We start from the raw sequence: 26685 nt of genomic DNA on the forward strand, positions 1-26685 counted from the left end.
ATTAAAGTACCCTTGTCCCAATTACACCCAAACACTAACACTTAAAGATAAGTCATATTATAATTAAAAAATTCAATATAAATAAAAAACTAACATAACTAAAACACCTTTAAATTGAAACTCTTCTATGAGACCTGCTTCCACAATAATTTAGGTTCTATAAGACTTCTTATTGTGTAAGACTCATCATGCCACCTCACATTATCATTGTGGGAGATGAGAATACAAAATGTCATATTTTTCTCCATTAATGCTTAGGATTTTATAGTTATTTTGTGCCTAAATATACTTATTATTCTTATATTTTGATTTAGAATGCAAATGTAGGCGTTAAGTGTAAAATGAAGTTAATTGGGTGATTCTGGATCGTTTCAACATTGTTTCGTAATCTGGATAGAACTCTTTCATCCTAGATCTGATTGAGATGATTAAAGGAGATATGGAACAGCAATAAAAATTTCTACAACTTTTATGTTTTGAATTTTGAGAGGCACTGTCTAGATCCATGTCAAAATTTGGCTTGAATTCACGACACATGCACAGTGACGTCCTGGAACTGGAAAAAAGGTGAGGGGGGGAGGGAATAAAAATAGGAAAACCCTAAAACTTAAGGGACTAAGAAGAGAAGGAGGCACAAGGAGAGCTCAGCCGAGCCCCCATCTTTTTCTCTTCTCCAGCTTTCCTCCTCTTTTCTCTAGTTTTTCCTTCAATTTTCTTCATGGCCCTGTGTAGTCAAACTTTTAGACTTGGTCAAAAGAAACTTAAGCCATCATAATCAATAGAAATGTGAGATTTGATTTGTTTTCATCGTTCAATTTATGTTTTGAGTATCAAATATTCTTCAATAATTTTTTTCATAATTGTCTCGTTTAATCACTAGGAAGCCTACTAGTTTATTATTCGTTGCAATCTACTGCTGGGTTTGACGTCAAATCCATAATTGTTTGATCCCTCTAACTTGTGAAGCAATTGATATTTGATGATTTGATGAATTAGGAATTATTAGATCTTAAGAAGAACGTTGGACTAAATTAAGTGCAGTCGCTTGTGCTTGTGCTTGTGTTGTTTAGTTTCATAGATCTCTCTAATTCTTAAGGCTGCTGCAAGATTAAACCTTTAGCGCTTGTCTTGGGTTGTTTAGTAGTTAGGTTTAATTGGATCGCTTGTTTTCTAATTAACTATGATTAAGGAGATATAGGAAGATAGTTCCAACAGTGAATAATCAAATGCAAATTGATATATGCTTGGATCGATGACCAGTTGTGAAATTCCGATGGTGGATGTTGACTTAGACCAAGGTTTGTTCTTTTGATTGATTTTGATCCTTTAATTTGAATTGCTTCTTAGTTGTTTTTGGTTGCCTGCGACTGCACACCAGTGGACTCCATCGGCTCGTGTGATTATGGTGGGTCCATATCTTATGGTCTTAGGCCCATCTTCTGACACACTTGGCTATGTTGGCCTTCCTTGCTCGTGTGGGCTTGGGGCCATCTTCCAACATTCCCCCTTAAGCTAGGGGTGAGAGAACATCATGAACTCGTAGCTTGCTGCAAATGATGTATAGGATATTCTCGTATAAAATGATAGTCCTCCATATCTTCACGTTGGTGGTCCTTTCCATGAGGTCCTATTGGCATAAGATAAGTAAGAGTATAATCACTCCAAGCCATATGATATTGCTCCTTACTCTAGTCATAACCCATGCTAGATGTAGGTGTTATGCACACAATAATATTATTATTTTAATTGTTTTTCTTTAATTTACTTTATTTATTTCAGTTTTAGACCACATGGGTATTTTTGGAATATTTTATTTATAGGGGTATTTTTGTAATATTTTATCTTAAACCCTAACAGGGTGAACCCTATTTAAGGGGTAAGAGTAATAAGAAAGAAAAGCATTGATTTTAGGTTAATTTTAGCTTAAATAGGCTTGGAGCTCTCCTTACGAGTTCTAGGGTTTTCAAGTTTCCCTTTGGCTTGATCTTTGTTTTCTCTTCTTCCTCCTTACGAATCCCTACGAATCCTTGTGTCAGATCTGGGACCATAACAGTAGGTCACACCTATTTTCTATTGGTAGTCGGCCTATACGCAATGCTCAGAAGTGTAATAAAACTCCTCCATCACTATGTCCCTCCACTAGACACTGACTCTCCAGTGGTAGGAGTAATAAATGCCAATTAAGGGGGGTAACGGGTAACATAGATGTAGTAATAAGCTCCTCCATTATGGTGTCCCTACTTGGGCATCGGATTTGTTGAATTTATGGAACAGAAAAATACTTCATTGACCTCATTAACTTCTCATAATTACAGTACATGAACCTCTATTTATAATAGAGGAAGGTAGTAGAGTCCAATTACAATACCTTTGTCCTAATTACACCCAAACTCTAACACTTAAGGATAAGCCTTAACACAATTAAATAACTCGATATAAATAAAAGACAAACATAACTCAAACTAGAACTCTTCTAGGATGTGTCCATAAGATAAAGGTGCCAACTCGTGGTTATCTTTGGGAGTCCTTCTTGATCATCCAACTAGCTTGTGGTTATCTTTGTAAGTCCTTCTTAATCTTCCAACTTATGTGATAAGGATGTTTGCTCATGGTAATTATGGTGGGTCCTACTTCTTATGTGCTTGGGCCCATCTTACAATACTCTTAGATATGTGGACCTTCCTTGGTCGTGTGGCCCATCTTACAATACTCTTAGATATGTGGGTCTTCCTTGGTCGTGTGGGCTTGGACCCTATCTTCCAACACTCCCCTTCAAGCTAGGGGTGAGATAACATTAAGAACTCCCAATTTGCTGCAAATGATGTATAGAATCATTTTGTATAAAATGACAGCTCTCCAATCTTCCAATACTCCCCTCTCACGTTGGTGCTCTCTTCCATGAGGCCCAACTGGCCAATTTAGGGAGGTATAACATAGATTTAATAATAGGTTATTCCGTCATGGTGTTCCAATTGTTGATATTTGATATTTTTGATGGGGTATTAAGTTCCTCTGTCATGGAATCCCAACCATTGACATTTTTTATATTTTAGACGGGGTCATAAATTCCTCCGTCATGGAATCCCAACCATTGACATTTTTTATATTTTTGATGGGGTATTAAGTCCCTCCGTCATGGAATCCCAACCATTGACATTTTTTTGACAGGGAATCCTTCGTCATGGTTTCCCAACCGTGATATTTTTTTACAGGGCCCATCATGGTTTCCTAAACATAATATTTTTTGACAGGGTATTAAGTTCCTCCGTCATGGTTTCCTAACCGCGATATTTTTTTACAGGGCCCATCATGGTTTCCCAACTGTGATAATTTTGGATGGGGTCAAATAAATGATGATATGAGAAAGGATACTGGGGCCACCTCTTCTTAAATAATAATGTCCCCAAAGAGACATAATAGTTGTAGCTGAATATAACACAGCCATCTTCTGACACATATAACATGAACCAAAATAATAAACCTTGTAGAAGGACCCATGAAATAATCATAATCCGAATTTAAGTCGATTGTTTTGCATCACTATTTGAGTTGCTATATCAGGAAACTATCTCAATTATCTAAGATCTTATTAATACATCTCTGTTATTTGGGCTTATTGCTACATCTATAATATTTGGTTCAAGCTGAGATCACTGCCATTACATCCCAGCATGACCTTTGATTCTTCCAATGCTAATATATCTTAAAATATAAATAAGATTGACATGAATTTTTTTCATTCTGAAACTAGAATTAATTACCTTTCATCCAAGTATAACTTCTCTTCATAAAATATAATTATGAGAAGATAAATAATCTGATAGATTTCGGTCTCTGTCCTCTGGCCGAACTAAGCATTGTTTTTTTTTTTTTTTTTTTTGCATTACCATTGACTCTTCCAAGGTCAATATCTACTTATAAAAAGTTCAGATCGAGAATTGGTTGAATATTTAAGAAAATAGACTTATATATAATTCTTCATATAAAGTCTTGTTGTTGATAGCATAAAATACCTCGGAAGTTGAAGCTTTCTGCTATTGCTCGAACCATTTTTTTCAATCTGACCTTCGCTACTTCAAATATCGATTTCTCTTTGTAGATAAATCCGATTGAAAATTGATTGAATATGTAAGAGAATAGATTTACATATACTTCTTTTGATATATATATATATATATATATATCTCCATATAAAGTCTCGTTCTTGATAGCTTAAAATACCTTGGAAGCTGAAGCTTTCTGCTGCTGCTCGAACCTCCTTTACAATCTGACCTTTGCTCATTCAAATATTGATTTCTATTTGTAGATAACCACAATTGGAAAAAATAGTTTTTCTTGGAAAGAACATTCAAATATCTTTCAGTCAATATATAATTTGTTACATGAAAATCTCAGTACAAAGGTGAAAAATGCAAAGCAAACTACAGCTGTAGGGACTGAAAAGAAAAAAACTATGAACTTAAACTTAGGGTTTAGGGTTTAGAGAAAAGGATCTCATTATCTCTTTTGGTTGACCAAGTCAACTCATAAAACCTGCTCTGATACAATGTTGAATTTATGGAATAGAGAAACACTTCATTGACCTAATTAACTTCTCATAATCAGAGTACATGAACCTCTATTAATAATAGAGGAAGGTAGTAGAGTCCAATTACAATAAAACTACATTTGTCCCAATTACACCCAAATTCTAACACTTAAGGATAAGCCTTAGCATAATTAAATAACTTAATATAAATAAAAGACATACATAACTCAAACTAGAACTCTTCTAGGATGTGACCATAAGATAAAGATGCCAGCTCGTGTTTATCTTTGTGAGTCCTTCTTGATCTTCCAACTAGTTTGTGGTTATCTTTGTGAGTCATTGATCTTCCAACTTATGTGATAAGGATACCAGCTCATGTTAATCATGGTGGGTCCTACTTCTTATGTGCTTGGGCCTATCTTACAATAGTCTTAGATATGTGGGCCTTCCTTGGTCGTGTGTGCTTGGGCCCTATCTTCCAACATACTCTTGTTGAAAGAGCCCACATATCTATGAGTATTGTAAGATGGGCCACATGACCAAGGAAGGCCCATATATCTAAGAGTATTGTAAGATGGGTAACACGACCAAGGAAGGCCCCCATATCTAAGAGTATAGTAAGATGGGCCTAAGATGATAAGACTTAGGACCCACCATGATTAACACGAGTTGGCATCCTTATCACATAAGTTGGAAGATCAAGGACTCGTAAAGATAACCACAAGTTGGTTGGAAGATCAAGAAGGACTCATAAAGATAACCACGAGGTGGCATCTTTATCTTATGGTCACATCCTCATAGAAGAGTTTTAGTTTGAGTTATGTTGTCTTCTATTATACTGAGTTATTTAATTATGCTCGGACTTATCTTTAAGAGTTAGAGTTTGGGTGTAATTAGGACAAAGGTAGTTTTACTATAATTGGACTCTACTACCTTCCTCTATTATAAATAGCGGTTCATGTACTCAGATTATAATAAGTCAATGAAGTATTTCTCTTTTAAATAAATCAACATGGTATCAAAGCAAGTTCTGTGAGTTGACATGGTCAACCCACAAAGATAATGGGATCTTTTTTTTCTGATCTATTCTCTCTAGTAGTTTAGGGTTCGTATTTATTTTTATTAGTCCCTACACTATATTTTTCTTTGAATTTTTACCTCTATACTAAAATTTTCATATTTAAAATTATATATTGAAGGAAAGATATTCGAGTCTAATTTCCAAGGAAAAACTATTTTTTTCAATCGAAGTTATCTACAAAGAGAAATCGATGTTTGAAGGAGCAAAAGTCAGATTGCAAAAGAGGTTCGAGCAGCAGGATAAATCTTCAACTTCCGAGGTATTTTATGCTATCAAGAACGAGACTTTATATAGAGAAATATATATCAAAAGAAATAAATTTAAGTCTATTTTCTTACCTACTCAACCAAGTCTTGGTATGATTTTTTATTAGGAGATATTGATCTTGGAAGAGTCAATGGTCATGCTGGAAAAAAAGGAGAAATAGTACTTAGTTCGGCCAGATGATAGGGATCAACATCTATCAGAATATTTGTCTTTTGATAATTATATTTAATGAAGAGAAGTTATACTTGGATGAAAGGTATTTAAGTATAGTTTCATAAGGAGAAAAATTCATGTCAATCTATTGTTATGCACGCAATAACATTATTATTTTAGTGTTTTCTTTAATTTACTTTATTTATTTCAGTTTTAAGCCATAGAGGTATTTTTGGAATATTTTATTTATAGGGGTTTTGTAATATTTTATCTTAAACCCTAACAGGGTGAACCCTATTTAAGGGGTATGAGTAATGAGAAACACAAACATTGAAGTATTAAGAATTAGGTTAAATATAGTGTAAAGAGGTGAGATCCGAGGTTAGGGTTTTCCTAAAAAACCCACGTATTATTTCATCCTCCATTGATCTTCGTCTTCTCCATGTCTTCCTACTACCCCTACGGTAATGCTTGGAAGACCCGTAACCCGTGGTAGATTGTAGATCCTCCCAAAGAATCTTTGTGTCAGATCTGGGACCATAACAACTGGTATCAGAGCAGGAACATGATGGCCATCGAAGATCCATATTTGGCAATGCACAGACAAGTCCGTGAAATGGCTGAAGATGGTGAGACGCTGGAAATTATACATATGTGGCGTGCTGGCTGGGTGCAATATTGGCTAATGACGGAGTACAAAGAGGCATTCCTCGGAGAAGATATTTCCGACGGAGTAAAATTATGGCGAATGAAGAAGTATAGAGAGGCATCCCGTGGAAAAACCGTCTCTGACGGGCAAAAGGGTAACACCGAGGCTTTGGCTTCATTTTGTCTACCGACCAAGACTCTTGCGGAGGATTTGAGGAAACCTCAAATCCAAATTCACCCCAAACGCCTCAGCACCACCATCCACCCTCAACTCCACCAGCGCTGACCACCGGTGTCAATTCCGGGACGACGACCTCCGAAATTGGGGACTCAACATGTCCCAAATTGGAAGGATATCACGAAATCCCTTCGGCGACACCCACGAAACACCGTTTACAGGTCCCCCCTCAAATCCGAAAGCTCGCCCTTTCGAAAGAGATTTTTGAAATCCCGAAATCAATCGACGAGGACCCAGATTTTGGGAAATCGGCAGAAATTTCTGCCCCAATCCCGTCGATGGGTTCGACCTCCCAAATCACCTTCTCATGGCCAGCCGCACCTCTTCCAGCACCGCAGACAAAAGTCTTCTCATTTTCCTTGGTCACGGCGAAGCAATTCAACCCTTCCTCCTCTGTCTCCGTACATCGACCAGCTCCGACAGCCACAAGATTCCACCGGAAAAAGAGGAAGCGCCGTCGAAAACATGTCTGGTGGGATGTGACTTCTAACCATTCCCTCCCACTCACCGTCCCCCTCTCGGCAGAACCGAGGGAACCCAACTTCCAAATCGGGTGGGCGTGGCTCCGAAATTTTTTTCGGGGGGAGTTGCCTTCCGGCCAACTGCAATCAATCTCAATCTCCTTCTCGGCTAGCCAGTGGGGAACCCTCATCCACGCAATCACGGGTAAGCCTTTACACCGTCCTCTATTTTCCACTCAATTCGATTCTTCCATGCAGTGGATGGGGCTCCCAGGCCCGGAGTAGTAGCAACGCTGCATTCAAATTGGGTTTTTTTTTGGGAGAGAATTGTCAAATTGGCAAATTGGGATTCTGCCAAATGGATGTTGGATGGCATTTTATTTCCTTGTTAATTACAGCTGGTTTAGGTGGTAGAATCGGCCTTCTAGAGGAGCACAGGTTCTTCTTTGATTCATTGGCAATTCAGACCATTCGAGTGCTTTCCGTTGAAACCTTCCCTGCTGTGTCTAATTACAGATCTGCCAAGGATGAGGCAGATGATGGAGTTGAGCCCTCTATGTTAGGCTTGCAAAGCTATTGGGAAGTTGCGTATGCAGATGACCTGGCAAATTTTCATGAGCATGGTCATGTAGGTGAAATTTGGTTTGGATCTGAAGTTATGGAGATTGTTGTCAATTGGACCAAAATTTTGTGCGTCAACATATCCAACAATTATACACAGAATCTTGCTGATGAAGCCAGCTCCAAATGTGAGTCAGTTGAAGAGGTCAACAACTGGTTGTCTAGCTGGAGTGTCCTTGACATTGGCACTGGACATGGTGTCCTTCTCCAGGAACTTTGGAAAAGAAGGGTTTTGTGACATGCCGGGAACTGCTTACAGTAAAGCAGCAATTGATCTTGCACGTAATCTTGCATTTGATTGTTCATACACATTTCACCATGGAAGAAATAAGAACACAATTTGTGGAGAAAGGTTCTGATTGGCTTCAAAATTGCCCTGACATTGAGAATTATCCTCACATGGCCAAACTATATTTGGGCCCAGGAAATGGAGACAATCTAAATCATCCAGTGGAGAACAGTGAGAGAAGTGCTAGAGATATTTCTGAAAGTATCTCATTTTACTTCCCAAAATTTTTGGCAGGATTCAGTGTGCTAAATAACCGTATTACTGACAAGTTTGAATGTTTCTCTTCTTATATGGATGTGTGTGTTGGAGTATTGTCACAGGCTTTACAAGTAACACGAAATGAAGTTGTTCATCTGCTTGGACTCATGAAGTTGTTGAAGCTCAACATGAAAAACTTGGAAGCAAGTAACCATGACCAAGACCATACGATAACACTGCTCCAAACTACTGTAGATGTTCTATATGCTGCATGCTGCAATTCTATCCTCGAACTGCAGACTGTGTCGAACTCCAGTGCAGGTCTGGATTTTGTGGACTTGGGGGCACGAGGTGGTGATAATGTACCAGAAGAGCCATCAGAATGCATTAAGACTGCAGAAAAGTTGTCAGCGGTTGTGAAACACATTCACGCTAAAATAGAAGAATTCAGGGTTGAGAACAGTGATAAAATGCAAGATGGTGAGATAGGCAGTAGTACAAAAACTGACAAGCAGGCGCTTGAGGTTAAAAAATCTGGAAAGAATCTTATGACCCAGAATGAGGGACCTAAATCCAGGGATATGCAGACTACTAGGGCTAAAATTACTGCTAGTAAAAAGGAATTCAAGGATCCATTGGAAATATGTGTGAAGGACGGAGATATTAACAGTGTTATGTGTTCTTATAATCACATCAATGGTGTTCCCTCTTGTGTTGATAACAGGCTCTTATCTGCAACCGTTAGAGGAGAATGGGCTCTTCATGGATACATTGTTGCTGACTGTGATTCACTTGAAGTCATGCACCATGGTCACAATTGGCTGAATGATGAACCAGAAGACGCAGTAGCACAAACCTTTGAAGCTGGTTTGGATCTGGATTGTGGAGTTTATTACACCAACTACGCCTTCCCTGTTGTCCAGAATGGCAGAGTCCGGGAAACAGAAGTGGACAAGGCCTTGAGAAATCTCTATGTTGTTCTAATGAGGCTTGGTTTCTTTTATGGAAGCCCTGATGGTTATGATTCACTTGGGAAAGAGGATGTTTGCCCCATAGATCATATCGAGCTTGCTGCTCGGGCTGCTAGGGAAGGAATTGTCTTGCTCCAGAATAACCTTTCACTCCCTTGGTACCATCAGAAGATGAATTCAGCAAGGAAGATGGAAGTCGTTTTTACTATATATGAGGACTTTGCACACTACAAAACTGGAGTTTACAAGCACATTACAGGCGGAAAAATGGGTAGGCCGTGCAACTTTACCAATGAGGAAGATTTTTTATTTCCCCAGAAGAACCGTCGGCAAAATTTCCGCCGAAGGAGGAAGATGACTCCCGATTCAAATTTTCCTAAGTTAGGAAAATTTGATCAGCACAGGAAGCTGACTCGCTCGCGGGACCGGGCTTCCAGAACTGGGTCAACTCGGGCCAACTCGGACCAGGCCAACTCGAAAAAAAAAAAAAAAAAAATCTTTAGCTGGCTTGAGGCTCTCCAAATACCGCGGTAGACACTTGCGCAAACACTACTTCCGAGCTTGAGGACAAGCTCGTCTTCCAAGAGGTGTAATGTTATGCACACAATAACATTATTATTTTAGTATTTTCTTTAATTTACTTTATTTATTTCAGTTTTAAGCCATAGGGGTATTTTTGGAATATTTTATTTATAGGGGTATTTTTGTAATATTTTATCTTAAACCCTAACAGGGTGAACCCTATTTAAGGGGTATGAGTATTGAGAAACACAAGCATTGAAGTATTAAGAATTACGTTAAATATAGTGTAAAGAGGTGAGATCCGAGGTTAGGGTTTTCCTAAAAAACCCACGTATTCTTTCATCCTTCATTGATCTTCGTCTTCCCCATGCCTTCCTACTACCCCTATGGTAATGCTTGGAAGACCCGTAACCCGTGGCAGATTACAGGTCCTCCCAAAGAGTCCTTGTGTCAGATCCGGGACCATAACATCTATGTTATTTAAAGATATATTCGCATTGGAAGAATCAAAGGTCATGATGGTATTTTGTTACATTAAAAAATCTGAATTTAAGCCCATTGTTTCACTTTTTGAGTTGCTATATCAGGAAAATATCTCTTCTCCTTGGTTTGAGTGCTTATTACTTCATCTATGTTATTTGGGCTTATTACTGCATCTATGATATTTGGTTCAAGCTGGGATCACTGCCATTACCTCCCAGCTTGAGCGGGAGAAGTAGAAGAAGTATAAGAAAGAGTTATTTTATTTCATATGTTGTGGATAAGTTTATGTGACCAAAATATTCAAGAAAGGGAGAGCACAAAAGATGAAGCTTATGCATTGAAGAAAAGAATATTTATATCGGATTATGATTATTTCATGGGTCCTTCTATAAGGTTTATTATTTTGGTTCGTGTTATATGTATTGGAAGATGGTCGTGTTACATTACAGTTGTTGCTATTATGTCTCTTTGGATGAGACATTATTATTGAAGAAGAGGTGGCCTCAATACCTTTTCTCATACCATAATTTATTTGACTCTAAAAAATATTACGGTTGGGACACCATGAGAACCAGTGCCCGGATTGGGACACCATGATAAATTTAACTCTAAAAAATATCATGGTTATGATACCATGAGAGTCGGTGTCCGGATGGGGACACCATTATAAATAAACCCACTACCCCCCTGTAATGGCTTTTATTAATCCTACCACTTGAGAGTCGTTGTCCTGTGGAGAGACACGGTGGTGGACACTTCAGAGCAATGCCGATAGACACACTACCTATAGAAGATGGAGTGTGCCCTACATCCAGCATTAGAACTAGAGTATGGAGCAATGTCTTACCGGTTATGAGTGATTTTTACTCTTACTTATATTTTGCCAGTAGAGCCTCAGGGAAGGACGCAACAGCGTGAGCGGGAGTGTTGGAAGATGAAGACGTATTGGAAGATGTGCCACTTTATACAAACATACTCTATACATCTTTTGCAGCAAGTTGGGAGTTCATGTTGTTCTCTCACCTCCAGCTTGAGGGGGAGTGTTGGAAGATAGGCCCAAACCCACACAACCAAGGAAGGGCCACATATCTAAGAGTATTATAAGATGGGTCACACGAGCAAGGAAGGCCCATAAGATGGGCCCAAGCACATAAGAAGTAGGACCCACCATTATTACCATGAGCTGACATCCTTATCACATAAGTTGGAAGATCAAGAAGGACTCACAAAGCCATTTTATCTTATGGTCACCTCCTAAAAGAGTTCTAGTTTGAGTTATGTTTGTCTTTTATTTATATTGAGTTATTTAATTATTCTAAGACTTATCTTTAAGTGTTAGAGTTTGGGTGTAATTGGGACAAAGGTATTTTTATTATAATTGGACTCTACTACCTTCTTCTATTATAAATAGTGCTTCATGTACTCTGATTATAATAAGTTAATGAAGTCAATGAAGTATTTATCTTTTCCATAAATTCAACAATCTCGAGCCAAAGAGGGAGAGGAGAAGAAGAAGGAGAAGAAGAGAAGAAGAGAGAAAGGAGAGAGAGTTTAGAGATCAACTTCCAAGAAAAGGGAGAGGAGAGAACTTTATGCTCTATCAAGTGCTTCTATTTATTGACAACATTTTCTAGATGAGAAAAGCCTGATGAGAGCACCCAACCTCCACCACTGAAGGATGATGGAACAACCAAGACAAGAGCTCCAAGCTCTGAGTTTGTGTGGACAGAACCACCACGAAATGAGGCTGACGGCACAGCCTAGAGCAAGAGCTCCAAGCTCTGAGTTCGGTGGACAGAAATGCCACCACAAGAGGCTGACGGAACAGCCAAGGAGAAGACCTTCAAGCTCTGAGTTCATAGTGACGAAGAAGATACCAAGGAGGCTGAAAAAATGGGAGTACTGCTACCCTCTTCTTCTTTACTACTTAAACTTAGGGTTAGGTCAATTACAATAAAGCCCATGGGCTAAATACAATGCAACCTATTGGAAGATAGGCCCCAAGACCACATGACCAAGGAAGGTCCACGTATCTAAGAGTATTATAAGATGAGTCACACGACCAAAGAAGGCCTACAAGATGGGCCCAAACCCATAAGAAGAAGGACCCACCATGATTACCACAAGCAAGCATCCCTACCACATAAGTTGGAAGATCAAGAACGACTCGGAAAGGCATCTTTATCTTATGGTCACGTCATAGAAGAGTTCTAGTTTGAGTTATATTTGTCTTTTATCAATATTGAGTTATTTAATTATGATAGGACTTATCTTTAAATGTTAGAGTTTGGGTTAATTGGGACAAAGGTAGTTTTATTATAATTGGACTCTATTATAAATATAGGTTCATGTACTTTGATTAAGACAAGTCAATGAAGTATTTTTATTTTACATAAATTCAACATGGTATCAAAGCAGGTTCTATGAGTTTACGTGGTCAACCCATAGAGGTAATGTGATCCTTTTCTCTAAACCCTAAACCCTATGTCTAGGTTCATAGTTATTTTTTTTAGTTTCTACACCTGTTGTATTCTTCGCATTTTTTTTCATCTATACGAATTTTTTCATATTTTAAAGTATATATTGATGGAAATATATTTGAGTATAATTTCGAAAGAAAAATATTTGTTCCAATCAGAGTTGTGTACAAAGAGATATTGATATTTTAATGAGCGTAGGTCAAATTACAAAAAGGTTTGAGCAACAGTAGCAATCTTCAGATTCCGAGGTATTTTTTGCTATCAAGAACTAGAGTTTATATGGAGAAATATATATCAAAATAAATATCTTTAATTCTATTCTTTTACCTATTCAACCATTTTTTTATCTAAGTTACCTACAAAGAGAAATTGATATTTGAAGAAACAAAGGTCAAATTGAAAAAGAGGTTCGAGTGGCATAAAAAAGCCTCAACAAGAAAGAGACTTTATATGGAGAATTATAGATCAAAAGAAATATAAGTAAGTCTATTTTCTTACCTATTCAACCTATTCTTGGTATGATTTTTTTATAAGGAGATATTGATCTTAGAAGAGTCAATGGTAATTCTGGAAAAATAGGAGAAACAGTACTTAGTTCGGCTAGATGACAGAGACTGAAATCTATCAGATCATTTATCTTCTGATAATTATATTGTATGAATTGAAGTTATATTTGGATGAAAGGTATTTAATTCTAGTCTTATAAGGAGAAAATTTCATGTCAATCTGATATATATTTAAAGAAATATTCGCATTGGAAGAATCAAAGGTCATGCTGGTATTTTGTTGTATTGAAAAATCCGAATTTATGCCCATTGTTTTGCGTCACTTTTTGGGTTGATATATCAGGAGAATATCTCATTTCTCCCTGATTTGAGGGCTTATTCATACATCTCTATTTTTTTGGCTTATTGGTGCATCTATGATATTTGGTTCAAGCTGGGATCACTGCCATTACCACCCAGCTTGAGGGGGAGAAGTACAAGAAGTACAAGAAAGAGGTATTTTATTCCATATGTTATGGATGAATTTATTTGACCAAAATATTCCAGAAGATGGGAGCACAAAAGATGAAGCTACTGCATCTGATAAAAAATATTTATAACGAATTATGATTATTTCATGGGTCCTTCTACAAGGTTTATTATTTTGGTTCGTGTCAGATGAGTTGGAAGATGGGCATGTTATATACAGCAACTGCTATTATGTCTCTTTGGATGATACATTATTATTGAAGAAGAGGTGACCTAAATATATGTTACATCACCTTGACGGAGGAGCTTATTACTACATCCACTACCCGTAAGGACATTTATGTTATTTCACTATGATGGAAGAGTTTAATACTAACTTTATGTTATACCCCCATGAATTGGCATTTATTACTCCTACCACTTGAGAGTTGTTGTCATGTGGAGGGACATAGTGATGGAAGAGTTTTTTTATTATTACATTTTTGTACAGTGTATAGACCCACTACCTATAGAAGATAGGAGTGGCACTACCTATAGACGATAGGAGTGTGCCGAACATCCAACATATAGACCCACTACCTATAGAAGATAGGAGTGTGCCAAACATCCAACATATAGACCCACTACTTATAGAAGATAGGAGTGGCACTACCTATAGACGATAGGAGTGTGCCGAACATCCAATATATAGACCCACTACCTATAGAAGATAGGAGTGTGCCAAACATCCAACATATAGACCCACTACCTATAGAAGATATGAGTTAATTGACTGGATCAAAGAGCAATGTCATACGACTTGAAGTGATTTTACTCTCACTTTTCTTATGCCAGCTGGGCCTCATGAACGAGAGTACCAACATGAGGGGGAGTGTAGGAAGATCTGCCACATTATACAAAAAAAAAAAAAAGATTTTATACATCATTTGGAGCAAGCTGGGAGTTTTTTATGTTCTCTCACCACCAGTTTGAGGGGGACTGTTGGAAGATATGGCTTAAGTCCACACAACCAAGGAAGATCCACATATCTAAGAGTATAAGGTGGGTCACATGACCAAAGAAGGCCCACAAGATGGGCCCAAACCCATTAGAAGAAGGACGCACCATGATTACCACGAGCTGGCATCCTTATCACATAAGTTGGAAGATCAAGAAGGACTCACAAAGGCATATTTATCTTATGGTCATGTCCTAGAAGAGTTCTAGTTTGAGTTATATTTGTCTTTTATCAATATTGAGTTATTTAATTATGATAAGACTTATCTTTAAGTGTTAGAGTTTTGGTGTAATTGGGACAAAGGTAGTTTTATTGTAATTGGACTCTACTACCTCCTCTATTATAAATAGAGGTTCATGTAATTTGATTACAACAAGTCAATGAAGTATTTTTATTTTCCATAAATTCAACACAACCCAGCCCAACTAATCCCCTTCTAATTAGCCTATGTATATGACATAATTTATACAACAAATATTGACATAAAACCTATCTTATAAACATTCCAATATATCGTAACACCCCCCTTCAAATTGATGCTGGGAAGTCAACCAACAACAATTTGCCAACAAGAAAATTATGTCGGGGTTGAGACAATGCTTTATGGAAGACATCAGCCACTTAAAGATCCGAAGAGATGTACGGAAGAGATGTTACTCGGCGCTCCAAAGTGTTCCGGATAGAGTGACAATCAACCTCAATGTGTTTGGTGAGCTCATGGAAGAGAGGGCTGGCAACAATCTAAATAGTACTCGTATTATCCTCATGGAGAGGTGTAGGGGTAGTCTAAAGAAACTATAGTTCAACAAGAAGACCACGTAGCTATATAATTTTAGAATACACAATAGACATGGCATGATACCCGGCCTCAGTAGAGGACTTGGACACCTGGTCTTGTTTCTTATATTTCCAAGAAATCAATGCATCCCCTAAAAACATACACCAACCTGTAGTAGAGTGATAGGTATCAGAGCACCCAGCCCAATCAGCATCACTATAGGCAACCAATCGAAGCGTGGAACCTGTAGGAAAGAATAATCCACGAGTTGGAGAACCTTGCAGATAGTGGATGTTGCGTCGAATTTTCTCAAGATGAAGATGTTGAGGAGAAGACATAAACTGACTGACCTGATGAACGACATAGGAGATGTAGGGATGAGTAGTGGTCAAGTATATGAGATTCCCAACTGGGCATCGATAGATAGTAGGATCATCAAGAAGAGCTCCTTTTGACATCGACCTTCATAGGAGTAGCGACCGAAGAAGTGTCCTCCTAACCAGCTAGAGTAATAATATCTTGAATATGCTTATGCTAGTTTAAGAAAATACCGTTGGGTCGATGATGTACTTCCAACCCTAAGAAGTACATGAGCTGGCCAAGATCCTTCATATGAAAAGTTGCATGCAACACCTACTAAAGCTTAGTAATCAGGCCAGAGTCAGTGCCAGTAATGATGATGTCATCCACATAAACCAAGAGAATGACCATGCCCGCAGTAGACTTGTGATAGAAGAGAGAAGAATCATACTGACTCTGTGTAAACTTGTAGAGAATAAGTGTATCGTGAAACTTCTCAAACCAAGCTTGGGGAGCTTGCTTAAGCCCATACAAAGGACGGTGAAGCTTGCAAACATCATTAGGAGAAGAAGTAGTCATACCAGATGGAAGCTTCATGTAGATATCCTCTTGTAGATCACCATGGAGAAAGGCATTCTTCACATCCATTTGATGTAGTGGCCAAGACTGTGAGGCTGCAATGGCTAATATGGTGCGAACCATGGTCATCTTGGCAACTAGAGCAAATGTATTCTTATAATCAATTCCATATTCTTGCTTGTTCCCCAGGGCTACGAGGCAGAATTTGTACCGATCCAAAGATCCATCCAAACGCAACTTGACAGAGAAAACCCATTTACTCCCAGGAGGCCGAATAGCAGGGGGCAAGTAACAATATCCCAAGTGTGATTCTCCTCTAGAGCTTGTAGTTTTTGTTTGCATTTCCTTTTTCCAACACTCATGTGTCATTCCCATTTTGTAGCAAGAGGGAATGTAAATAGATGAAAAAGTAGCTGCAAGAGATACCATGGAGGAGAAACCATACCTATGATCGGGTGAGAAGGGCGAGTAGACCGGCAAAGAGTAGTGAAGGCAGGAGCAGAGGGATGATCAGGAGCAGGTGCTAGGTCAAGATCAGGAGGGGGCACAGAAGGAGTGGGGGCAAGACTCATCAAAGCTAGGTAGAATAGATAAAGATGCAAATGGTAGCTCAACATGAGATGGAAAGAAATATTGATTTTCAAAGAAAACCATATCCCGAGAAACCTTTGGCTACAAGTCTTTCTTTAAGGTAGGCCATAGTTCCATCTGAATTATGTTTAACTATGAACACACTTACAACCCACTTTCTTTTTATCTAGTGAAAGGAGAACCAGTTGCCAAGTCTGATTCTCATATAAAGCTGTCATTTCCACTTCCATTATTTGTTTCCATCATGGATGTTGAAGGGCCTCCTGATTAGACATAGAAAGAGAAACAATGGAGATCTAACAAGGAAATGACAATATGATGGAGACAATTGACGAGTAGATATGAAGTTACACATAGGGTGAGAGGTAGAGTGTCAAGTGCAAAACATGGGTTCTTTCCTAAGAGAAATGGGTCTAGTATCAAATGGAGGTCCAAAAACAATAGGAGAAGAAGGAGAACTTACCTCAGAGTGATCTACAGATTCCACAGAAGTAGTATCAACTAATGCTTCAGGGGGCTGTAGAGAATGGTTATTGTTGCTCCGATATCGTAAATCTTCTATTGGCACAATAGGCTTTGGAAACTTTGTAGCAAAAGAAAATCCAGGTGGGGCAGCAGTGGATGAGTAAAACGGTTGCACTTCAAAAAAGGTTACATCTCTGCATACAAATATTTTCTTGTGAGGGGGAGACATATCCCTTTTGTGTATGTGAGAGGAGTCTAATTTAGTAACATATGGAGATGTGGTACGAACAAAGCAAGTATAACCAAACACCTTCAATAGAAAGGAAAAAATATCTTCATTAGGGACGATTAAAGTAGAGCGATCTATGATTGAGAACTGAGGAGGGCAACCTGATGATAAGAAAACAAGAAGTGAGAATGGCATGGGGCCAGTAAAAATGAGACACATTCATATGACATAAAGAGCCCAATCAACTTCAAGAAAGTGTTGATTCTTTCTTTCAGCCACACCATTTTGTTGTGGAGTGTATGCACATGATATTTAATGAATGATTTCATGGTCTCTGCAAAAGGATTGAAACTCACCCGACATGTATTCTTTTGCATTATTAGCCTGAAGAATTTTCAATGACCACTAAACTGAGTAGAAAGCATAAAAATAAAAGAATTTAAAAATAGGGAAGACTTCAGACCTATCTTTCCTTAAAATCATCCACTTGAGTATAGTCATCAACAAAGGTAATAATGTACCTAGACTGAGAAACATTGGAAATATTTAAAGGTCCCTTTACATCATAGTGAACTAACGAAAAAAGGAGTAACACCTTTAGGTTCAGCCACAGGTAAGTAAGTACTCCTTTGGTGTTTACTCAACTAACAAACTTCACAATTTAAACTAAAAACATACTAAAAAGAAGGAAATATATGCTTCAGAGCTTTTTAAAGATGGATGTCCTAATCTATTGTGCCATTGAAGAGATTTTTCCTAAGAGTGTGATGCAACAGTGACTGTCGGTAGCTTCAAATAGTAAAGTCTCTCTTGTTCATGGCCTCCACCAATCACTTATTTCATCTCCAGATCTTGAAAGACAAAAGAAGTAGGAAAAGAGGTTTTTTAGTTAACTAACTTGCTGGCAAGAGATTGAGAGGAAATTGAGAAATAAAGAGGACATCTTGGAGGTGAAGGATAGGTTTAGCAAAGGTAGACCCCACAATGTACCTTGGTTTGGGATCCATCTGCTATAGAAAAAATATGTCAGTCAAACAAGGAGACAAGAACTTAGAAGATTAATATTACCTGTCAAATTCTTGGAGACCCTAGATGTTAAGTTGTGGAGCCTAATTAACACTATTGAATTTAGGACCCCATGAATAATACCTCGAGCAAGGGGAGAGAGAAAGAAAAAAAAAGATAAAAGAGAAGAGCTCTCGGGTATAGAGAGAAGAGAAGGAAAATAAAGGATAGTAGAGAGAGAGCACTTCACACTAGCGAGAAGAAAAAAATAAGAAACTTGCTTGATATTTCCGAGTTACAATCACCCCTATTTATAGTTGATGAGGTGATAGAGTTCATGTACAACTAACCTTAGGACTCTTAATTACATTCAAAATAGAACTCTCTAAGATAAGCCTATTATGATAAGACTACATTATCTATTTAAGAGACTAATTTAACTTAACTACAAACACCTTCTTTAAGGACATGAATCAAGCTAGAGATCCAGCTCTTGGTCTTATCTTGTGGGTCCCACATGATCTTCCTGCTCATGGTATCTTTGTGGGTCCCACTTGATCTTTAAATCTTCCATTTAATTCTAGCACATGTTCCTTAACTCTTAGCTAGAGCCACTTTGTATGAGGACTCTTGTTGACACCTCTCGAGCTTATGGAGGGTCCCAGAATAAGCTCGTGGGGCAATGGTGGGTCCCACATTGTAACACTCCCCCTCAAGCTAGGGGTGAGAAAACATCATAGATGCCTAGCTTGCTACAAATGTTGGACAAAATTTTATAAGTGACTGCTTTGGTGAGAATGTCTGCAACCTAGTTCTGTGAAGTTACATGTTGGAGAGATAAGATGCCGGCAGTGAATTTTTCTCGTATGAAGTGGTAGTCTATTTCTATATGCTTTGTTCTCTCATGGTAGACTGGATTTGATGTGATGTGAATTGTAACCTCATTATCGCAATATAGATTCATAGGAGCTTCTTTGTAAAAACCCAGTTCAGTTAGGAGAGATTTGATCCATAGGAGTTCATTCATTGTGTGTGCCATGGCTCTGTACTCTGCTTCTACACTAGACCTTGAACTATAATTTGTTACTTGCTCCTCCATGTAACCAAGTTTCCTCCCACCATCCTAGAATATCCCAAAGTACATTTTTGTCATTCGGGGATCTAGCCCAATCTGCATCTGAGAATCCTTCAATGTTGAAGTGTCCATGATTTTTATAGTGGAGCCCTCTTCCTGGTGCTCCTTTTAGATATCGTAACATCCGTTCTAGTGTTTACCAATGATTGAGTTGTAGTTTGTGCATATATTGACTTACCACATTGACTACATATGAAATATCTGGCCATGTTACGTAGAGATAAATAAGTCTTCCCACCAATATTTGATATTTTCCGACATCTACTTCTTCTCTAGTACCTACACATAATTTTGTATTTGAGTCCAAAGGAGTTTATGTTGGTCTACATCCCAGCATTCCGGTCTCCTCCAATAGGTCAAGGACATACTTCCTTTGAGATAATATAATTCCAAGTCTGGATTGTAGTACTTCAATACCCAAAAAATATTTGAGTAGTCCGAGATTTTGGTCTTGAATTCAGTACATATCCTTTCTTTTGTCTTTTGGATGCCCTCGGGATCACTACCAGTTATAATAATGTCATCAACATATACAGCTAGAATTACCTTGCCTTCGGTGTGTCTTTAATAAAGACACAATGATCTCAAGAGCATCTGTGAAATCTGGCCCTTATGAGTGCTTGGCTAAAATTTTCAAACCATATATGAGGCGACTATTTGAGACCATAAATAGATTTTTGTAGTCGACATACGGACTCCCCCTCAACCACATACCCAGGTGGTTGCTGCATATAAATCTCCTCCTTTATATCCCCATTCAGAAAAAACATTTTTGACATCAAGTTGATAGACCTACCAAAAAAATTTAGCTGCCAGAGATAATAACAAACGTACTGAGTTTAATTTAGCCAACTGGAGAGAAGGTTCTTCATAATCAATGTCATAAATTTTAGCTTTTAGCAACAAGGCAAGCTTTCAACTGAGCCACGGACCCATCCAGATTGTGTTTCATCGTAAATACCCATTTGCAATTGACGAGATTCTTATCTGAAGGAAGTGGGACTAGAGCCCATGTTTGATTTTCATAAAGGGCTTGCATTTCTTCATCCATAGCCGTCTTCCACCCTGGATGTTTGAGAGCCTCCTGATAGGACTATGTTATAGGTACTGAGGAAATAGCCGATAGAAATTGACAACAAACGGGGGATAGAAAATGATGAGACACAAAGTTTGTTATGGGATGAGAAGTAGAAGGCATGGTGCATGATCTGGCCTCTTTCCTAATAGAAAAAGGATAAGTATCATATTTTGGGCCAAAAATAATCGGAGAAGATTGTTACCGTCCCAAATTTGACACAAGGATTCTTTGGAAGGATCTGGGATCTACCACGGGTTACGGGTCTTCCATGCATTACTGTAGGGATAATAGGAAGACATGAGGAAGATGAAAATCAATGGAGGATGAGAGAATACGTGGGTTTTTTTAGGAAAACCCTAACCTCGAGATCAAGAGGTGATCTCAAGCCTGTTTATGCTAGATTTAACCTAATTCTCAATACTTCAGTGCTTCCCTTTCTCATTACTCATATCCCTTAAATAGGGTTCACCCTGTTAGGGTTTAAGATAAAATATTACAAAAATACCCCTATAAATAAAATATTCCAAACATACCCTTGTGGCCTAAAACTGAAATAAATAAAGTAAATTAAAGAAAAAAATTAAAATAATAATGTTATTGCGTGCATAACATTACACCCCCTTGGAAGATGAGCTTATCCTGAAGCTCGGAAGTAGTGTCTGTATGCCGACGTCTCCACCGGTGCCGAAGTAGCATCCGCGATAGCTATGACCCCCCTCTGGACGCCCAAAATTGGAATTTTTTTTTTTTTTTGGCCCGGTCTTAGTTAACCTGGGTTGACTCGATTTAGGAACCCCGGTCCAGTGCGTGACTCAGCTTCATGCGCTGATTAAATTTTCCTAACTTAGGAAAATTTGAATCGGAAGCCATCTTCTTCATTCGACGGAAATTTCGTCGACGGTTCTTTGGAAATCGGAATCCTGCCGTATCCTCCTGCCAATCTCGAACATAGCGGCCATCGGTAAGTGCGGGAACCTTGTCAATAGTTGTTCCTTCCCTCAGGGCACCGACGAAGGCGAGCGACGGTCGTCTTCCGTCCACACAGCCCCGAACAGGGCGGAAATTTCGCCGACGGGTATTCGGAAATCGGAACCCTGCCATATCCTCCTGCCTGTCCCGAACATAGCGACCGTCGGTAAGTGAGGGAACCTTTTCGACAGCTGATCCTTCCCACGGGTCACCAACGAAGGCGGGCGACGGCCGTCTTCCGTCCACACGGCCCCGAACAGGGCAAAAATTTCGCCGGTGGGTCTTCGGAATTGAGGTCGCCCCCAAATCGTCCAGTGCCGACGATTTTGGAATTTCCCTTGTTCAGATTTGTCTTACCTACCCGCTGTTCGGCTTTGGATTTCCTTGCATCTTCAGTTCAAAAAGACGTATGGCGTCCATTGGCAAAGGATTTGATGTCGAACCCCATTTTGGATTTTTCAACAAAGGGTGTGTTGTATACCCTTCCGTTTTCAAAAATTTTCTAAATCCAAAAATTTGGAGGTCGCCGTAGTCGGAGATACAGAGAGGTCTCTGATTGCTTGCTTCTCCTGCCTATCTGAGCCAGCGTCAACTGTGGCAGCCCTCTTGATTGTAGAAACTTCAATTGAAACAATTTCAATGGAAGATTTGTACGATGCACGTATTTCTCCCATATCTTTGCATACTTTTTCCATTAAATTTTATACCTCGTCTAGAATAATCCATCCTTTTGGGGAAAATGAATAGCCCATTGTGTTCCTGCTCTGATACCAGTTGTTACGGTCCTGGATCTGACACAAGGATTCTTTGGGAGGATCTGGGATCTGCCACGGGTTACGGGTCTTCCATGCATTACTGTAGGGGTAGTAGGAAGACATGAGGAAGACGAAGATCAATGGAGGATGAGAGAATACATGGGTTTTTGAGGAAAACCCTAACCTCGAGATCAAGAGTTGATCTCAAGCCTGTTTACGCTAGATTTAACCTAATTCTCAATACTTCAATGCTTCCCTTTCTCATTACTCATACCCCTTAAATAGGGTTCACCCTATTAGGGTTTAAGATAAAATATTACAAAAATACCCCTATAAATAAAATATTCCAAAAATACCCATGTGGCATAAAACTGAAATAAATAAAGTAAATTAAAGAAAACAACTAAAATAATGATTTTATTGCTTACATAAAAAAATGGACTTACCTCGGTAGGATCCGACAACTCAACAGGTGTGGTGTCAGCTAGTGTCTTTGGGGGTTGAGTAGTTTGTGCAACACTAGGCACAATCGGTCGAGGAGAACCTTGTATGAAAGATAAATCTGGAGGAGCATTATCAGAATAATATGGAGAGCTTTAAAAAAATGTGACATCCCTAGATACAAGTAAACACTGAAGAGAGGAATTATAGCAAACATAACCCTTTTGTGTGCAAGAGTATCCTAAGAAGATACACTTTATATTTGGGATCAAGTTTACTGTGTTTTGGGGAGAAAATATGGACAAAACATTGACAGTCGAAGACTCTCAAGGGCAATGAAAATGGATCATCATCAGGTAAGAATAGAGAGTAGGGAGATTTTTTACCAAGAACGGAAGAGGGTAACTGGTTTATAAGAAAACATGTGGTAAGAACTGCATGCGGCCTATAAAAAAATGGAACTTTTATGGCATATAGTAAATCGCGAGCTACCTCAAGAATATGACGGTTCTTCCTTTCGGTTACACCATTTTGTTGAGGGGTGTAGGCACATGATGTCTGGGAAATATGCCATTTTCCTGACAAAATGAGTGAAGATCTTTGGATGTGTATTCTTTGGCATTATCCGACCGAAGGACTTTAATTTTCTGGACAAAATGAGCGAGTACCCTAGCATGAAAAGATTTAAATATCAATGGTATTTCATATCGTTCTTTAAACAAAAATAACCAAGTGGTACGAGTGAAGTCGTCAATGAATATAATAAAATAAATCACTTGAGAAATGTTGGAGACACTCAAGGGTCCCCATACATCAGTATGAATTAACAAAAAAGGAGAGACACTTTTAATTTTTGGATGAGGTGAGTATGTAGACCTCTGATGTTTACTCATTTGCATGCTTCACAATGAGTTACCAACAGGCGTAGGAATTAATTAATGTGATTTTTAATTTCTATGTAATTGAATTTGGTTTGGGTTGGTTTAGCATTTATTGGTTTGAACCATTGACCCAAGGGGTCTGAATTGTATTGGGCGTCCTCAACCCTATTTAAGGGGATAGCTAGGTTAATGAGAGATAGCAATTGAGTCTACTTTAGCCTAGAGTAAATTAGCTAAATAGGTCGAGAGCTCCTTCAAGCTCTCTCCCGTTTTTCCCCAATTCCTTTCCGAAATCCCCTTTCCGAAATTCTTTCTTCATCATTCCATCATTCTACCTCAACGTCAAGCAAGGCAATGGAAGGAAGAGGAGAGAGGAGGGTGACAAGATCCATGGCTCGTGAGGATCCTAACAAACAGTTGGCAGTCCGTCATCACAAACTGGTAGCATATGAACAGGAATTGATTGTGTTGGCCAAGGCGGTCCAACAGTGGCGGCCTTATTTATGGGGCCGGCTATTTCTCATCCGCACTAATCACTATAGCCTTAAATTCCTATTGGAACAACGTCTGACGATGTTGCCACACCAACACTGGATCAGTATGCTGTTGGGTTTTGACTTTTTGATGGAATACCTTGCGGGGAGATTGAACAAGGTGGCAGATGCCTTGTCGTGGCATTTTGAAAATCAGCAGTTGGTCTATTCGCTCAATCAGCCGAGATTCCTCATCCTTGACTTGGTGAGAGAAGCACATGCCACTCTTCCTGATCTCCAAGAGGTACACCGGAAAATTTTAGCGGGGACAATGGAATTGAAGTGGTCCATCCAGGATTCACTTATTTATTACAAACAACGGATTTTTCTACCTCCTACTTACGAGTTGATTCCAGCTATTCTCTTTGCCTACCATGACAGCACACATGAGGGTATCCAAAAGACATTGCACAAAATTTGGGTAGACTTTTATTGGCAAGCCATGAAGACCTCCATTGTGACTTATGTAGCAACCTATCAGGTCTGCCAACGCAACAAAGCCGAGCACTTGAGTCCAGCCGGTCTTCTACAACCTCTCGCCCTTCCTACACAGGTTTGGGCCCATATTTTGATGGATTTTGTTGAAGGTCTTCCATAGTCCTCCAGCGAATCAGTACTCTTTGTGGTGGTAGATCTTATATAGCTACACAGGTCGCACAAACTTTCCTGGAGCAAATTGTCCTCTTACATGGCATTCTAGAATCGATTGTGAGTGATCGAGATGCGGTCTTAACTAGCACCTTTTGGCGGGAACTCTTTCGTTTGAGTGGTACTAAATTGAAATTCTCCTCCGCATATTATCCGTAGACAGATGGTCAGACCGAGGTGGTTAATCGTGCCATCGAGATGTATCTACGGTGCGTGGTGGGTAATCATCCGAGACAATGGGTTCAATGGCTACCGTAGCCCGAGTACTGTTACAACACTTCGTTCCACTCCGCATTGCAATCCACTCTTATCAGGGTTCTATATGGTCGGGATCCCCATCGCCTTCTCTCTTATACTCCAGGGTCCACCCTTGTGGACGCTATGGATCAGGCACTCATGGACCGTGATCTGCTGTTATAGAATATTACAGAACGCCTACGGAGAGCTCAAGTTCACATGAAAGATGTCTACGACAAAGGCCACTGTTAGGTCTCCTATGAGGTAGGGGATTATGTGTGGTTACGGCTCCAACCATACCGCCAGCAATCCCTTGCGGGACCACCACGACATAAGCTCTCACCCAAGTTTTGTGGGCCTTTTCCTGTTCTTCGACGGATGAGGCCAGTCGCCTATCAACTCCAACTACCAGCCACGGCCAAGCTTCATGATGTGTTTCATGTCTCCTTCTTGAAACCACATACAGGGTCTCCACCTCCATCTACTCCATTCCTTCCACCAGTTGACAATGGAGACGTTATTCTTACACCAGCTACGATGTTATGCGCATAGTTGATCAATGACCAATGGGAGATTCTCGTTCAGTGGACGGATACCGAACCAGAGGTGGCGACATGGGAGCGCATGGACATCTTCAAACAGGTCTACCCAACTTTTGAGCTTGAGGACAAGCTCTTTCTCCAGGGGGAGACAGATGTTGTGGACTCAATAGCACACCGAGTCACACAACAGAGGAGGCAATAACTCACTGAGTCCATTAGTTATAATTATATTGCTTTAAGTAGGATTTATTTCGAATTTTGTAAGGAGTATGGTCATAGGGCAATATTGTTATTCTTTTATCCCTAAAACACATATGACGTCAACCCTATTTAAGGGGTAATGAAATAGAGAAAAGGCAAGCATTTAAAATTAGGTTAAATAGGCTTGGGACTCACCTTGACGAGTTCAAGGGTTAGAGATCTCCCTTGAGGATCTCGAGGTATAGGTTTTCCTCAAAAACCTGCATATCCATTCATCCTCCATTGATCATCACTCTTCATCCATCCTCCATTGACCCATACTGAGCAAGGGAGGGAGATTTTATGTCCCTTTTCTGAGCCCAAAGAGAGGGTTCTTCCTCCTTCTCATCAACAACAGCTAGAGAGGC

The 26685-nt window shown here is 39.2% G+C and overlaps 1 protein-coding gene across 1 annotated transcript; it reads left to right on the forward strand.

Annotated features, from left to right (window-relative positions):
• The first annotated feature begins 6838 nt into the window (after positions 1-6838).
• On the forward strand, positions 6839-10184 carry LOC137944396 (uncharacterized). Its single transcript, XM_068790071.1, has 2 exons — positions 6839-7581; positions 7893-10184. Exon 2 carries the CDS (start codon positions 8316-8318, stop codon positions 9987-9989), a length of 1674 nt encoding a protein of 557 aa, XP_068646172.1. The 5' UTR covers positions 6839-7581; positions 7893-8315; the 3' UTR covers positions 9990-10184.
• The last annotated feature ends 16501 nt before the right edge of the window (positions 10185-26685 follow it).

The sequence above is a fragment of the Aristolochia californica genome, unplaced genomic scaffold, assembly GCF_029961685.1.
Source record: "Aristolochia californica isolate CCGP_79_NKW_82.1479 unplaced genomic scaffold, dmAriCali1.0.hap1 SCAF_11, whole genome shotgun sequence".
Classification (NCBI taxonomy): domain Eukaryota; kingdom Viridiplantae; phylum Streptophyta; class Magnoliopsida; order Piperales; family Aristolochiaceae; genus Aristolochia; species Aristolochia californica.